Genomic DNA, 16,538 nt, shown 5'->3' on the forward strand with positions numbered 1-16,538 from the left:
GATCAAACAGCCCACCATGCTTAAATAAGCCACAATGAGTTGTAGCATTTCCAGGCAGGCATTCCCAGTATTCAAGGCACAACTATGGCTTGTCATATCATCAGAATCCGGTGACCGTGGGTTCTGTAAGGGTTAAACATAGGCCGTGGGTTCAGTGAGAGTGGTTTAACCCTTGAACAACCCATGGTCCTGGACAATAGGACAAGCTGTGGCTTGAATATTCAGGATGGCGTCCGCAGGCACTGTAACTCATCATGGCTTAAATAAACCATGATGAGACTCTGTGATCGTGCAAACCTTGTCAGTGAGGTTTAGTTTGTAGTACACATGCATAAGATTGCACCGTAAATTGTACTTTTATATTGTAGTTTTAAACTTTTCTATTTTATATTGTTTTACTCCGTACCTTGAGGTTTTAATTATTGTGAACCACCCAGAGCTTCAGCTATGGACGGTATAGAAATGTAATAAAAAAATAAATATTTATATTTTTTTGTTTTCAACTAATAATATAATAGGATCAGAATTAACGATTACATTTTTGTCAACATTTTCTCCTGGACAGAAATTCCAGGAGGAGTTTTCATTTCTTTATGTTGGTACTTGCAGGCATTTTGTTGGCTTCAAAAGGAGCCAAGGATGCAATCCAAGAAATGATCACCATAACAAAAGCTCAATTCTATGCACACTTACCTGGTAAGATAACACCAGGGGAAGTTCCACTGAAAAAATGCTGAATGGAATCTGCCGCCTAATCCTATGCAAGGTTACTCAGAAGTGTGAATATGATTACAGTCTTAGGATGCAATTCTGTACCATTTACTTGGGAGTAAGCCCCATTGAACTCAATGCAACTTATTTTTACGTAGACAGATATAGAAACACACTGTTATTAACTTTTGCTGAATTAAGCTCATATGTAAAAATCACTGTATGGAAAAATAGGCAATTGGAACATATCGACGTAGCATGTCCTGCTGTCATTAGCTCTAGGGCCTTGCAAACAAATATGCCAATTTTTGCAGTTGCAAAGAAAAGGCACAAACAAAAATCAAGCACTTATGAGGCCTAATTCTTGCCAAAGTCATCTAACCCGTGTCTGGGCTGTAATGCATACTTTTCTCACTTCCCAAAAATAAAGGTGTGCCTATTGTGCTTATTTTGCTGTGGGTTCAGCAGTTTCTCTAGCTATATGAAGAACTGAAAGCCAAGTACTAAGTTTAGAATTGTGGCTACTGCCTATAAGAGCTCCTTAAGCCCTATTCTTATCCACCATTTCCTCTTTTTGTTAAAGATTCAATGGGACTCTCCTAAATAGAAGCCCCTCTTGACATCATGGCAAACTGCTTTTGAATCCAAGGGGAGTTTCAAAAGATAATTTGTGATATGGTGGGGAGCGGAGGGGGGCAGGATTTCACTGCTCAAGAAAAAAAGGTTTAAAAACTTCCATTGAGCAAACTCCATTAATCAGTTTTCTGGATCCCAAGGCTGAAATTCTATCTATGCACATTTTAGGACCAGGCTGTAAGGAATGCGACGTTAGCATTTGATCTTTACTTAGAACACCCTTATATTGCAGCCCTGGGCAGCATTTATGACAAAGCTGTGATTTAATGAAGTAACGGGGCACCGGAAGATAGGTTAAAGCTAAACACCTAGGCCAAATTATTTAACAGTAAGCTTTCTAGAAGCAGATGGGATTTATTTTCAAGTCAATGTATTTGGAAGTGAGGCATAAGTCACCTCTGACTTCACAAGTATCTCACGCCTACTGCTGATTCCTGACAGTGACAGAACAGGTGCACCATCTTCAGGCCCATGGGGGAATTAAAAGAAGCAAATAGCCGGATTGCAAGCCAAATGTATTTAAATGCTGACCACGGTTTTGCATTTACCAGTCAGAATAAAACTCAGTCAGACCAAGTGTTGATTCATACATTTATCACATGCTGTGAAAAACACAGGCAAGCCTACTCACACTTCTGCTTTCTGTTGCATGTTGCCACATCCAAGTAGGGAACATGTGCATATCCTGACCTCTGACATTCACTTATTTCCCTGCACAGAACATCTATGTGAGAATCCATATATATACGTGAACATCTGCACCGTCACATCTGAACAACAAACAATTTGCTTCCCATTTGATTTCTTATTTGATGTTTAATGTATAAAGACTCCCATGCGAGATCAGCCTTTAACACTAGCAAACTACCTGTACGGTGCTTGCAGTTTTCCTCCAGTCAGATTTTGATTTCTATTCAGTTCCATCTGGTAACCAAACATTGGCTAAGAACACATGAAACACACTTTTGAGTTCTGATCTCTTTTTATGCACGTGTTTTGTTCTTTTCTATTAAGCAATGTATCATTATTTCAGAGAACTCCATAATGGCAATAATCCAAATTCTGTAATGGCTAATGGGGGAAAAACAGACATTGTGCTAGGTGAAACATTATGCTCATAAAGCATTCAACTGTCCCATGAACCTAAATAAGAGATTCAAGAAGAGGCTTAACAGAATAAAAAAGCAAGGCAGATTTTTTAAAACATTCTTTCTTTTGATAGAGCAGATTTACTTCCTTAATCAACAGTGTTATGCTCTTTGTTAAAATCACATCCTAATCATTAAAAAACCTTAATCTATTTAACTACCCACCTCCTCCATGAATGTTTAATGTTGGAGATATGTCCGTCTACTATTGATGCAACACTCCAAGCTGCCGAGTGCATAAGAATGCAACGTGTCTTAGGACAGAGCCACACATGTACTACCATGTTCTATATTTTGGCATAGTTTAAAATAATGTTTTAGCAGCTTTTCTAAAATCAACCTACCCAGCTTTTCATCATAAACACCACAAGAAACAAACTTAAAAGTCTCTATAAAAACATCACAATTCTGTACACAGCACAGCATATATGCACACATTCTCAGCGCATTCCAAGGAGCTGCCGGCTCTTCAGCTGATAGTGTTTCTCCAGTTCACACAGAGCTTGAGCACGCAGATTAGCAGCATAGAGACGCTTCTTCAAGTTACTGCCCTTTTCTTTTGAGAGGGGAAAATTCTCCAGGCTGTCCCCAGATTGAACATTTTCTTTACTTTCATCACCAAACTGGACCTTCTTTTTTCTTGTAGGAAAGTCTTGCAACACTTCATCATCTTAAAAACAGAGAAATAAAAGCAATTTTCAAACACTACTTTCCTCTTGAATATTTATTTACTCCTCTTCCACTGTCGGATTTCCAACATGCACCAAAATATAATGTCCTCATTCATTTTGGGCACGGTTGGGGAAAACAACACTAGGTACTCTGATTGGGCTTATTTGGGAGAATGTGCCTGCGGTACTGTTCACACACTGTGAGGGGAGGAAAGGCTGAGTTAAAGATGATCACAGTTGGTGACATCATGTAAGGATCTTTCGGAATCCTCTTATGTTCCTTAAAGAATGAAAATCTCTTTTTTGCTTTATGGTAAACAAAGCGACTTTAGGAAAGGGTGGAATGGGATCTAGCCGACATGCATACATTGACAATTAACAGCAGCATCCCTTTTTGAGAAGAGGCAATGCTCCTATTTCTTAGCTTTAATTTAAGTCTCAGTGAGAACATTACTTAATATCCTTTTGAGGTTTCATAAAATTGAAATCGCTTGTGAGCATGGGCCAGCTTACAGTGTCAAGAGGGCACAACTTATACACACTAACTTGAAGAACCTGAACCTGATACCTCTGATGGTTCAAGTTGCAATGATTCATGCATTGGGCACTAGCAACTTTGTACCTTTGATCATGCCCATGGTAGATAGTTGTTTTATTGAGTTTTGTTGTTGCTTTCTGCTGTTATAATAAACTGTAAAGGAGTCTGAGAGTCGTACACAGAAGGATGGTGTTTAAATTCAGGAAATTACTTCCAGAGATTTTTAATGTCATTAAATTTGTATCCCCTTTCCTCCCAGCATCTCAGGGTGTGTGCATACTCATAATCCCTTTATCCTCACATCAGTCCTGCGAGGCAGGTTGGGCTGAGAGATACAAACTGTCAGACAGACCCAGTATGTTTGGTGGCTGAGTGGCGATTTGAATCTAGTTCTTGCTGGTCTAAATCTAACAGGCTTCCACTACATCACACTGACTGTCCTGGACATATGAACAGGCCTGCTTGGATGTAACACCAACAGTTGTGTACTATTACACAAATACTCATGTTATATGAGATCTCAGCAAGAAGCAAGCAGAATATGTTGCAGAGGTAGAGGGGAGGAAATTAGGCTTCATGTTTTATATAAACACTATAGTATTTATCTCATCAACCCGAGTCTTATTTAGGAAACAGGTTTCTAGCACATTGGTCCAGGCCGTGCAGATCAAGGCTCATGCCCAAGTATCAATCACTGGAAGCTGCAGCTTGCTGCCTATTGAGTTGCCATCTCCTATTGAGCAATCACACCTTGTATCAGGGGTGAACAACCTATGGGCCTCCAGATGACGATGGACTGCAGCACCCAACAACCTTTACCATTGACTATGCTGGCTAGGGCTGATGGGTGCTGTAATCCAAAAACATACAGGGAGGGAGGGAGGAAGCAGCAGCCAGGCACCCCTCCACCGTGCCTGGGTCCAGCTCCAGCTGAGAGCCCCCTCCCTCCTGCTACTAACTGTCTCTGCAGAGGCCACCAGTGAGGGAGGAAGCAGCAGCCGGGCCCCTCTCCACCGTGCCTGGGTCCAGCTCCAGCTGAGAGCTCCGTCCCCCCTCCTGCTGTCAACTGTAACTGCTGAACTTTCCAACTAAGATTGTAGTGCCTGAATTTGCTTTCCTTTCCCCCCTCCTCCTCCTCCCTCCCAATCCCCTTTCCTTTTGTGTCATGTCTTTTAGATTGTAAGCCTGTGGGCAGGGACTGTCAAGAAATACTTTTGTCAGCCGCCGCAAAAGCCTTTTTTGGCTGAATAGCAGCATAAAAATCCTTAAATAAATAAAAATAAATACAGTGGGACATGAGTTGGCCACTCCTGCCTTATAGTCCTCTCGGAAATGGGGTGGATTAGGCCCAAATGGAGAGAAGAAATGAATCAGCAGTGGCAACAGCAGAGCAGAAGTGGATACACAGAGGGGAACTCACCAACCGTCCACCAACCCCCCCACAAAAACCTGGAACTAAAACTGATATTCATCATCAAGTGGGCGAGATATAATCTGATAAATCTCACTGGCAGCAGCACTTGTTTTTGTTCATTTATTCAGGTTGGGCTGAATAAAATAAGGAAAATAAAGGTGGAAACGGAGGGAAATAAGTAAAATAGAGACGATGGAGAGGGAGGAAAAAGGACAGTTCAGTTAAAAAGAAGGTCCTGAGTTGTAAGAAGTTAGAGACGACTGGCTTAAATTCTATAGTGGTTAAAAAACAACTTAGGAACCCACAGCCCAACCCTTATTAAAAGATGGGGCAATTAATACTTTAGGATAGAAACCTGTACTTGTCATGAGAGTGTCATTTACACTGAGCAATGTAGTGTTTTCTCTCCTTTTTAAAAAAGAAACACAAAATCTTCAGCTTTAAAGCACATTCATCTGTGGCATGGCTAAAACAACCTGCTGGGTCAGGTTGTGAAATAAAATTATGCTTGCATGATATGTAACAGAGTTTGGGGTTGCATCTAGATTTTGGCTGTAGCTAAAGAACAGTAAAGTAACAGAACAAACCCCCAACCCTGACTGCAGGTTTATTGTGTCTCTTTTTTCTGAAAAGTGCATGAGTGCAGAGTTTAAAAAGCACGGTCTTAAATGCAGAAATCTACATGTCCATTTGCTCTAAAATTCTTCATTCTGACATAGCTAAGCACCCCCAACACCCAGCAATAAAAATTAACTCAATAAATTTGATTAGCGGGTCTGCTAAACCAGACACTTGCCCCCAAAATGGTACTCATTCCCATTAAAAAGCTTACTGTTCAGGTCTTCTTTGTAATAGTTTTTGGATGGGCTTGAATACTAAATGCAAACAGATGGGATCTGCTTGAACTGACATATCTGTAAACCTTCCAGACTTTCTTGTATTCTATTTTTGTTTATTTAACTTCTGTCACCCACCACAGTGTTCCCTTTTTCTGTTTTGATATTGTAACATTTTATTGATCACTTCTGTGTACGAATCATTTCCTGAAAGGAAAAGGTATCTGGATCGAAGAAAAATCCTAGTCCTCCAGGAGCCTAGTGAGCATTTATCATTCCCCACCTCTTTCCTTTCCACCCTCAGTGGAGAGGCTCCAAGTTACTGTGTCTATAGAACAGCTGGAGTGCAAACTTTTAGTGCTCTTGGTGCAGAGTATAGGTAAATGTAGCAACAGTACACCACAAAGCTCCTTTAGACCCTGCAAAAATCAGGGTGAAAGCGTGCCCAGGATATTTCTCTACTAAAATACAGACATTTATCGAAATCATGTAGTGACAAAGACCATTAAACTTCCATATGAAAACATGTTGTCCTGAAACATTAAGCATTTTGCTCTTTTTGTTTGTGGACTTCTTTTTTGTATCATTATATGGCTGAATCATTCGTGTGTGTGTGTGTGTGTGTGTTGCATGCTTCAGGCAGTTTTTGCACTATTGTATTTCTTGGTAGCCTCAGCTAACATGGAAGTGCAGAAAGTACATAGTAGAAGCTTCTGTAGTTCCTTATAGATGGTATTTTAAACAAATCTTCCAGCTCTTCAGCAGGCACATTGGTCTCTAAAACAAAATATCAATACCAATGTAGCTTACAAAACATGCGGCTGCATCTGTATAATAAAAGCAATCAAGTAAAACTATATGCAAAAGCTGCATTGTTAGAATGTACTGTCTAAACATGATTGCTCAAGTGGGCTTGCCCAATGAAGCAGGGCTCTTAGAAAGGGGGGCACGGGGGCGAAGACCAGCTTGATTTGTATCAGCTCCTAATCAGTAAAAGTTTTATTGCGGTACGAACACCAGAGACACATGCAGCACCAGGCCATTTCACCCTTTAAAATGATGCCGTATCCAGGGCATGTGATATTTTAAATGTGAGCCATTGCTACAAAGACAAAGGTATTTTCAAAGAGCTTGGTTGCTGGATTGCTTAACCAAGACAGTTACTTACACAACAGGAGCATTGCATTGGCCAGACAAGCCTGGGAGGTTTCATAAGCTGAAGGGGCTTTGGGTTGGTTTGTTTTTAAGCAGCCCCCTCATACTGCATAGAAGACAGCTTTTGAAACAAGAGGGTTCTAAATGTAATAGTTCGTTATATCTGCAGGCTTGTAAGCAGCTAAACTGCCGCCTTTTAAAGCAAGCTACCTGAGAACATAGACAATACAGTCTAAGGTAAAGCTTCTAACTTTTAGGCCGCTTTTTGCTTAGACTTTCTTCATTTAAACTGCTCTCTGCTAGTTTGGAAGTACTCCGAAATGGAACTGCAGCTCATAAGTCACCACCACAGAGGCCCTGTGATAGCCTATATGAGCCTGATTTGCATACTCATTTATAAATAAGTAAAAGATATTTTATTAAGGACTAATTTGAGAGTTCAAGAAAGTCAGAATCAAAATTTTAAACATATAAGACTGAGGTAAAATGTACACACAAAGGTCTGGTATAAGAAAGACAGTTAATAGTAGGATATATTCACACATCATTCTGCCTCCAAACCTAGGCTATCTGACCTAGACTTAGCATCTAAGTAGTACAGGGAAACAGAAGCTGAAGCTTCAAATCTGTTTGAGAGAATGTCGGATATGCCAAGATATTCCCAGAGTGCAATAGTTCAGAGGTCTCCTATCCAAGTCACAGTTTGTTATACAGACGGGGAGCTTTACCATTTTGACACGTCCATCACTTACTACTCTGCAAAGGGCTGCTCCCTACACAAATGGCATTTCAGTTCAGCAGCAGATGTAGCCCCTTTGTATAGCTACATATTAAAGCCCATCTTTGGTTGCTGCTGGTGTTAAACACCTTAGAAAAACAACAATACTAGGAGAGCAATACTGATGATATCCACCAGAGAGATAGAGGTACTAGCAGCAAGACGACTAGTATTAAAGCTAGTAGCTTCTGCACTCTTGGTTTAGTAGTCCAGTAGGAGCTTTCTATATCTCCTCCTACCTGGGCTAGTTGCTGGTAGCAATAGTCTCTGGTCCTTGAATAAGTTGTAATTCTTCATCAGGTTCTCAGCCCTGTTTAGAAAGGAGTAGATTAGCAAGAGCAAACTTTGTATCAAAATAATTCCCAGAGTTTGCCTGTTACAGCAAAAACACACACACCAAAAAACAAGAAACTTGTTGCACTTTCAAGACCAACAAATATTATGGCACAAGCTTTCATAAACCGGAGCCCACTTCATTAGATGTGTGGAGTATGATCCTCGGTTGTCAGGGATATATACTTATAGGTGTGAAGGGAGAAAAACGTAAAGATTGGAGTTCAATGCGTTTCATTGCCATTGAACGCCAATCTTTACGTTTTCCCCTCTTTATACCCATATGTACATACACCTAACAACTGAGAAGATCACTCCATGCATTTGAAGAAGTGGGCTCCAATCAAAGAAAGCTTGTGCCATAATAAAAAATGCTAGGTGCAAGTCATTGTGGCATCAAAATAAGACACTTCAGACATTCTAAAAACCAACCTAGCCAGTTTGTCTTCTGCTAGTCTCTCCCGAACACATAGCTCCCGCTCTCTCTCTGGAAAAAAAAGAAAGAAGACAAGTGGTTTTAATCAGAGTGCCATTCGCACCTAGTGAGTGTTTTCCTTGATCAGAGGTCAATGACAGCCTTTCATTTCAGTCAGTAACTGACCAGATGACTAATGATTATTCTGGGACAAGCAATGCACAGCTTACATCTTTTATGAAGTCCTTATGCTACTATGAACACCGACCAAGGCTCATTTGCCAGGTTTGATACAGCCTTATTATAATAGGATAAGCAAATGTGTACTTAATGGAGCATGCAAACAAGCACAATGTACCCATGCTTAAGTGTGAAGATTGCAGAGAACATCAGTTGAATATTTAGCAGACTAAAAGCCCGTTTAGGTGCAGATCTTCTGAAATTCCAAGCTACATTGATTCTGTGTTGATCCCTCATTCACTCCAAACTTGGGCTGTCACATTATGCATTCGGAGGAGATCCGCTGCTTTTACTGCAGCAGCTTAAGCTTAAACTCACGGAAGAGAATATATCTCCACCCGCTTGAAGCATTGCTAAAGCATGAGCCTGTACCCTTATACTGATTGCTACATTCGTTCTTACGTTCTAGTCTGTGTTCTCTGTCTTTTATGGCTCTCTCCCGCTCTTGTAGCTGCTGTTCTTTCAGTTTCAGCTCATTCACTGGAGTTCCTGAAAGTCTTTCTATTTTATCTTGCTCTCCTGATCGTCGCCCTCTTCTCTCCAAGATTTGTCCTTGCTCCTCAGACACCAGGTCTGCTATCAAAGAGTTCTGTAGAATTTCTTCAACTGATGGCCGACAGTAATCCTTGAAACCAAGACGACACGTAATATTCAAATGTGCAGAAATGCTACATTTAAAGAGGCATAAGTCTTTTGTGCGTGTGTGTGTGTATGTATGTAGAGAAATCACATTTGAGGGGAGGGGGATCAATGAGATGCATGCATACTGTCCCCAGCATTTATCTGGATTTTGTTCAACTGTAGTCTCTTGTGCTGCATCAAAGGCCAACCTGAAGAGGTCTCACAAACACACATTCTTTCTGGAGCAGCTTTGGAGGGACATAAAGGGGCTACTCAGAGCAGCTTACAAAGAATAAGGAAGGAAGCTCCAGTATGCAAAACCTTGGATACCACCCTTTGGATCTTTGAGAAGTCTTTCTTACCTTTAGGTTTAGCATTTTTGTGAGAAGTTCATTCAGCTGATCTGAATAACGGTATGGGATTCGTCTGAACTTCCCTTCCCTTATCTTTTCTGCTAACTGTTTTTGGTTAAAGGCTGTAAATGGAGGCCTAGAAAGTGAACAAACATGCTCTTTATCTCTTTACAGACTTTATCTCAACATGCAGTTGAAATGGATTAGTATTAAATTTCTCAGACTTCAACACCTCTGCCTAGAAAAATCTGCGCAGTACTATACTTACGACAACGCACACAATTCGTAGAGCAAACATCCCAGAGACCAGATGTCTGATTTCTCATTGTAGGACATGCGATTTATTTGCTCCTAAGAAGAGAAAAAGAGCCTCACATTTAGAAGCACAGCAATCACTTTGCAAATTAGAGGAAGCGACGCCACAGAAAATTGGTTAGTTAGTAGTATGCATTCTGGAGTACTGTAAGGTTCTAAACAATTCTTAATCAGTGTGTGCATGGTTAAGCATTCAGAAACATGGGGCTGAATCCAGACTCCGTCATACTTAAAGCAGATCCATTGATTTTGAGTGGGACTACTCGAAGTATGACTAAGACTAGATCCAACCCATTGTAAGTAGTATTTCTTGACTGAAGTTTTGGAGCGTTAATTCAGGCTTGCTACTCACTATATTATAGGACTACGATCCTATTTGCTTTTAGTCGTGATTATGCAAACGCTAACAATGAAAGGGGAAAAGCCATCTCAGAATTTCAAGAACAGTCTTTGCAAGTTGTCTTTTTAGGAGGATTAAAATTTGCTTTCCTAATAAGGCTAAAAGGTAGGCAAACTGGACAGTTTTAAAGTTGCAATTAACTTCCAGGTTATCCCTAAAGGACACATATATAATATAGTAAGTTTTCATAGCCTTCAATTTGCCTTAATATTTAAACAATGGAAGGGAAGCCTATTCTATTAAATGTCTTCATCCCCTTACAGGTTCCCCTCGCCCTGCCCCAATAGCTCTGGAGGTCCACCAAGCCTCTGGAGCAATTTTGTACAGGGAAGAGGAGTTATCACCCTACCTCCCCCATACTTCTGTCAGAAGTAGTTCCATCCGCAGGAAGCGTTATTTGGATAGCGCTCGATGAATATAACATTTAAACCACCGTGAGCTTGATTAAATTCCCAATCAATCATCTCACTTCAATTACTTTGGGCTATTTGAAAGACTGAAGATATTTTACACTGTATGTAAAACTAACATGGTATTAACTTTGTTTTCTAGTTAAGAGCCAAACATGCGAAATTAAATACAAATCAATGTACAGCATTGGGAAAATGCAAAAAGGGTCCATCCAGCTGCCGTAGCGTTTATACTAGAACACTTACTGGAGACATGTAATATGGGGTTCCAACAAAGGTTTTTGCAAAACTGGTATCATGGTGAAGTATCCTGGCCAGGCCAAAGTCACCTAGCTTCACATTCTTCTTGCCATCAAGGAAGATATTTGCTGGCTTCAGGTCCCGATGAAGAACAGTGTGGCCACCATCACTCCGCCTGTGACACTCTTTCAAGGCCAAGGTCAACTGAGTGAGAACTCGAAGGACAAAGATTTCATCCAGGTAATGTCTTTTTAAAGAGGAAGAAACTAGTTATTTCAAGTACCTTCAGGCTCACATCTATTTCTCTTGCTTACACACGAAGCCAATTCCCAAAATTCAATTTCTGTAATGTGACCTCAAAACCTAACAGGGATGGGCAGGGAGCTCTCCTGATAGGCCAGGCTCTGTTCTCAGTAGCCAAGCCCCCAGGGGCAAGAAACAGTGTTAACCCTTTCCACATGTATAGAGATATGAAGGACTGGAGGATGAGGAGCAACTTGGGGAAACACATTTTAAGAATCCCCTAGCAATTTCTAGGGGGGAAATGGGGAAAGTGTTTCAGTTTTTTCTGGTTTTCCCCTACTCGACCTTCATTTTCTGTTTTTCCCAGGCCTTCACATTAAGGAGTGTACTTAGAGATGCAAAGGGCTTGGATGAGGCAGAGTCTTGTCCCACTTGCATAGATAAGATAAAGAACAGAAGAGATTCCTTTTATCATCTTATTCAAACTTCTTCACAAGTGAGAAAAATCCCCACAGGTACAAGAGGCAGAGGCTGTTTCTGCACCTGCCTTTCCCCCCAGGATCGTCTCAGGATCATCCCTGTGCATCCAAATGACACACAGGGGATCCCAGGAGCAGGCAGGGATGTTCCCTCCATTTTCCTGGGATAATCCTTAGGTGTAGAAAGGGCCAGAGTGTTGTCTCACTGGTGCAGCAGTCTGCAGAAGGTTAGAATCAGAAAGAGTTTCTCCCACTTTTTATCTTCTGCAAACCTCCACACAAGATAGACACAACTGGCTACTTCAAACCTTCTGGCAAGTGGAGAGGATTTGAAAAAGAAAACGCTATTTCTTCTAATTTGCAACGCAGCTTGGAGAAAGAAATTTCCATTTTCTCCCTTTTCCAAATCTAACAGAAAAGCTGCCCTGCTGCAAAACCTCCAAACTAGGTGGCCAGGGTCACTCACCTTAGTATGCCAGCAAGTGGAATTGCGGAGACCTAGTAATCCTACTTCTCTCCACTGCCTTAATAAATATCCTCAACATTTAATGTTTCAGCTTAAGCAGCAAGAATCTCCTAATTCTAGGATGCAATTTGAAAACCACCAGCATTACTTCAATGCTTGCTAGGCTGATTTGGTTTAAAAATTAAGTTTTGATACAGGGAAATTGCAGTGCCAAAATAGACAAATCCCAGCTTAGCACAGGCTAGACATTTTAGTTCTTACAAAACTGGACTCACTGCACAGGACCAACTGCCACTTATCACCCTGTGGTAAGAATCCTGATGAATTGTTACATTTTAAATAATGTCTTTATAAGTAAGAACTAATGTTTTGCTTGTTCTTCCTTCCTCTCAATGCTCTTTCATCTTGTGACATGTCTTTTAGATTGTAATCCTGACTGCAGGGACTGCCTTATTAATTTTTATAAACCATTTTGTGGTAATTTTTATGTATTATTTATTTATGTATTGCATTTATACCCCACCTTTTTTCCTCCAAGGAACCCAAGGCGGTGTACATAATTATCCTCCTCTCTATTTTATCCACCTAAATGTCGCGTGCACCATGACTGGAATACCAGAATTAAAAACCTAGCTAATCAAAGGCAGCTTCCTTAAAGACATGTTAAAAGTTGCATTTTGAAATCCACACAAAGATTTCCCCCAGATTTAATATGCCATATACCAAGTCCTGCATCAGTGATCTCTGGGCTATAAAAAATGTAGCAGAGTTGACAAATGTGAAATCCAAAGCAAAGGCCTCCTACAGTTTACTCATTTTAGTTGTTGGGCTAAAAATTCCTCATGCACTTTTCTGGAAGCATCAAGATAACATTCAAAAACCTTCTGGCCTGTCCCTCCTGAGGTTTACAGGGGATGAATAAGTGACAACTTGCTTCAGTATACATATATACTTGCTTCAGTATATATACTTGGTAATGCATTGTTAAGGTCCACACAGACAACCATTTTGCAACAAATTGGTAGCTTGTGTGGTAAAATTTCTTTTCCACTTGGTTGAGTAATACTAGCAGACAGGGTTAGATTGGTTGTCTGTATGGTCCAACAACCAGCCATGTGGCAAAGAGAATTTTATCAGATTTCCAATACAAACGTGTGAAAAAATGGCCACCTCTGTTCTCCCTCAATGAAACTAATTATTTTCCTTCTCAATGAAAGTTGGCTGAAGACTTCCAAAATTATTAGTGGTTGATGACTCAACATGTTGGGATTGAAGGTTAATAAATTAGTCAGTATGGATCCCAAGAGATTTGCAAAACAATGCTACAATGTAGTGTACGTACCTTTCTTTTGTACATTTTGCAATCAGAGTTGCCAAATCTCCACCTTCACAGTATTCCATCACAATATAAAGCGTTGTATTTGTCCTGTCAATTATACGATCATAATACCGGACAATATTTGGATGTTTTAGTTCACGGAGCAAGTTCACTTCAGAAACAAGCATTTGCTTTTCAGATTCTGTCATAGATCCATAGTCAAGTTCTTTCCAGACCAAAACCTGAAAAATTTTGAACAAACCATCTCTAGACAATGAAAATAAAGGTGAAGGTGTTCAATGATTCTGACAAAAGCTAAGCAGACTAGTAGCTTACTTTAAGCTATGAATGATTAAATTATACGTCCTCCCTCCACTGCTATAATAACATGGTATCCACATTTTATTAGTACAATTTTTTCAAATATGTTAACTTTGCTATCAGAGATTTCTCTCACGTTGAATCGTTCCCATGATGAGCATATGAACATACACAATCTATAGCATCCTGCCAGAATTTGTAAGGTTTGAGTAGGATTACCTTATCACCAGGCAGTCAACATTTTTATACCGCAAAGATCTGAGCTGGAGGAACCCTTGGTCTTTCATTATATCCAACCAAGTTACATACTAACAGCAGAATTTAGATTTAGAGCACAGTAGAATGCCCTAGTAAGATAGAAAGAGTCCAATCACATGCCCAGAACTAGAACCATCTGCTAACCTAAGCAGAAAAGGCTCTGTGTCCCATGCCTGAAGCTACGTTTTGAAACAGACCATTTCTGTACCAGGGTTCCAGCAATAGAGACCTTCAGAACAATAGAACATGGTTCCCCATACAACCTAGAGCAGGGGTCCATTACCTTTTTAAGTCCGTGAGCCCATTTGGAAATTTAAAAAGTAATTGTGGGCACAACCACGAATGGCTGCTCTGATGGGGGTAGTCACAAAACGTTTGCAGTGCACACCCACTGTGTATGCATGAGAGTCTGGAAACACAGGCACAAGGTGTGTTGTGTGCAAAATACAAACCCAACACCTGGCCTATTGTACATTGATGGTGCTATATAAATTAATCATCATCATCATCATCATCATCCTCCCACTACCTCAATCCCCCCACTAAGGTTATCAGGGACCCTTTATTTCCTTTTGGACCATTTTTGTTGCATGGCCAAGCTAACTTGGAGCACATTGTTAGGATAGGCAGCCTCCTGGGCTCTGAGGGAGCTGCCCGTAGGCACCATGTTAGGTGAAGGCAGACCTAGAGTTTAAGGTGCCAGAGAGATCACATTACTATAGATTTATATCCCGCTTTCCCCTGCCATCATTAATTCAAGATTTGCTGACTAAAAGCACTGTTGGTAACAGAAAGGCAGCATCAAGCCACCAGGGCAACTAGGGGAACTTCGCCACTGCCTCACCAAAGCCTCTTTTCACGTTGTGAGCTGATAAGCCCCCACATGCACAACTAAGAACAAGCGAGGGAAGAAAGCAGTGAGCGATGGAGCCATTGTGGTTCGGGGGCACCTGGGGTGGGTGGGGGGAGCGTGACTTCCATTCCCCAGAGACCGCATGCGCGGACTTCCTCCCTCCTCCTCTCCCACCTGAGGCTGCTTTCCAAGCAGCAACAGGACTCAACGGGTAGCCGGGCTCTAAAACAAAGGTTGCCAAATGGTGTATTAGGGCTGGCTGCGATCAAGCATTAACGAGGCGAGGGGAAAGGCACTCTGCACCAGCTCAGAGGTACTCACGCAGCAGACGACTGTAAACCCAACAACAACCCCCAGGGGGCGCCCTCGCAGCCCTACCCTGCTCACCTTGCCGTCCACTCTCCGCCGCACCTTCTGGCACTTGCCGTAGGAGCCAGCGCCGATGGTGAGGAGCACCTCGTAGTCCTCGGGGCGACTCGGCATCGTCCTTCCGCCGCTCGTCGAGCAAAGTAAACACGCAGCTTTTTCCCCTCCGGAGAGACGTTTAAAACGCGCCGCGCCTGCCGCGGATTGGCCGGTCGCCGCGGCTCCTCCCACACCTACCCGTCCGCAATCCGATTGGCTCCTGGGGCTACGAATGCCACGCGCCGCGTAACGGCTACAGCGGCCCGCTGCTAGGCAACCGCAGCTAGCGGCGCTCGAGGGCGGCGCGAGAAGCTCGGGTCGCTATTGACGCCACGCCCCCAAATCCGAGCTGCGCTTCCACCATGACCGCCAGCCAAAGAGCGTCATTGGGCAGGGGCGGGAAGTGCACAGGTGGTGTTTTTTTTAAATAAAGCACTAGTTATACGTCATTTCCGTTTCCTCATCGCAGTTCCTCGAGTCGTCCGCAGGAGGGGGTAAGACTTCTCCAACCTGGCGCTCCCTAGATCTGTTGGACTACAAGTCCCAGTATTCTGGCTGGGGAATACTGGGAGTCGCGGTCCAATACATCTAAGGGACATCAGGTTGGGGAAGGCTGTTGGAATAACTGACCCAACGGTATTAACCTAGGACTTTGATAAAGGCAGGAAGGTTCGTTTGGTCTCTGGCTGACAAGGATTTGCTTGTAAACTAGTGAAGAATGAATCTTTAATAGACTTTAACAGTACAGTCCTATATGTATCTATTCAGAAGAGAGACTCATTGAGATAAATTCCTGGAGGACAAGGGTGTCAATGGTCCTGTTCAGAAGACACCTTAAACCACAGCTTTAACCATGGTGAATAAAGCAAAAAACCTTATTCACCATGGTTAAAGCCGTGGTTTAGGGTGTCTTCTGAATGGGCCCTAAGGCTATTAGGACTGATGGCTATGTGCTACCTCCAGTATCAGAGGCAGTAAGCC

General features: G+C 41.8%; 1 protein-coding gene across 2 annotated transcripts; it reads right to left on the bottom strand.

The window, feature by feature from the left end:
- Positions 1–2,107: 2,107 nt before the first annotated feature.
- Positions 2,108–15,847, bottom strand: NEK2 (NIMA related kinase 2). 2 transcript variants are annotated; one of them, XM_063124030.1, is made up of 9 exons: positions 15,540–15,847; positions 13,745–13,962; positions 11,221–11,461; positions 10,118–10,200; positions 9,859–9,985; positions 9,278–9,500; positions 8,653–8,707; positions 8,127–8,197; positions 2,108–3,162 (listed from the first exon to the last, which is right to left on the bottom strand). In XM_063124030.1, the coding sequence occupies exons 1-9, from the start codon at positions 15,633–15,635 to the stop codon at positions 2,936–2,938; spliced, it is 1,341 nt and encodes a 446-aa protein (XP_062980100.1). In that variant the 5' UTR covers positions 15,636–15,847; the 3' UTR covers positions 2,108–2,935. The 2 variants fall into 2 exon arrangements, with proteins under 2 accessions (XP_062980100.1, XP_062980099.1); XM_063124029.1 differs by having other exon boundaries at positions 2,108–3,165.
- Between the last annotated feature and the right edge of the window lie 691 nt (positions 15,848–16,538).

Source organism: Elgaria multicarinata, chromosome 4 (genome assembly GCF_023053635.1).
Source record: "Elgaria multicarinata webbii isolate HBS135686 ecotype San Diego chromosome 4, rElgMul1.1.pri, whole genome shotgun sequence".
In the NCBI taxonomy this organism is placed as follows: domain Eukaryota; kingdom Metazoa; phylum Chordata; class Lepidosauria; order Squamata; family Anguidae; genus Elgaria; species Elgaria multicarinata.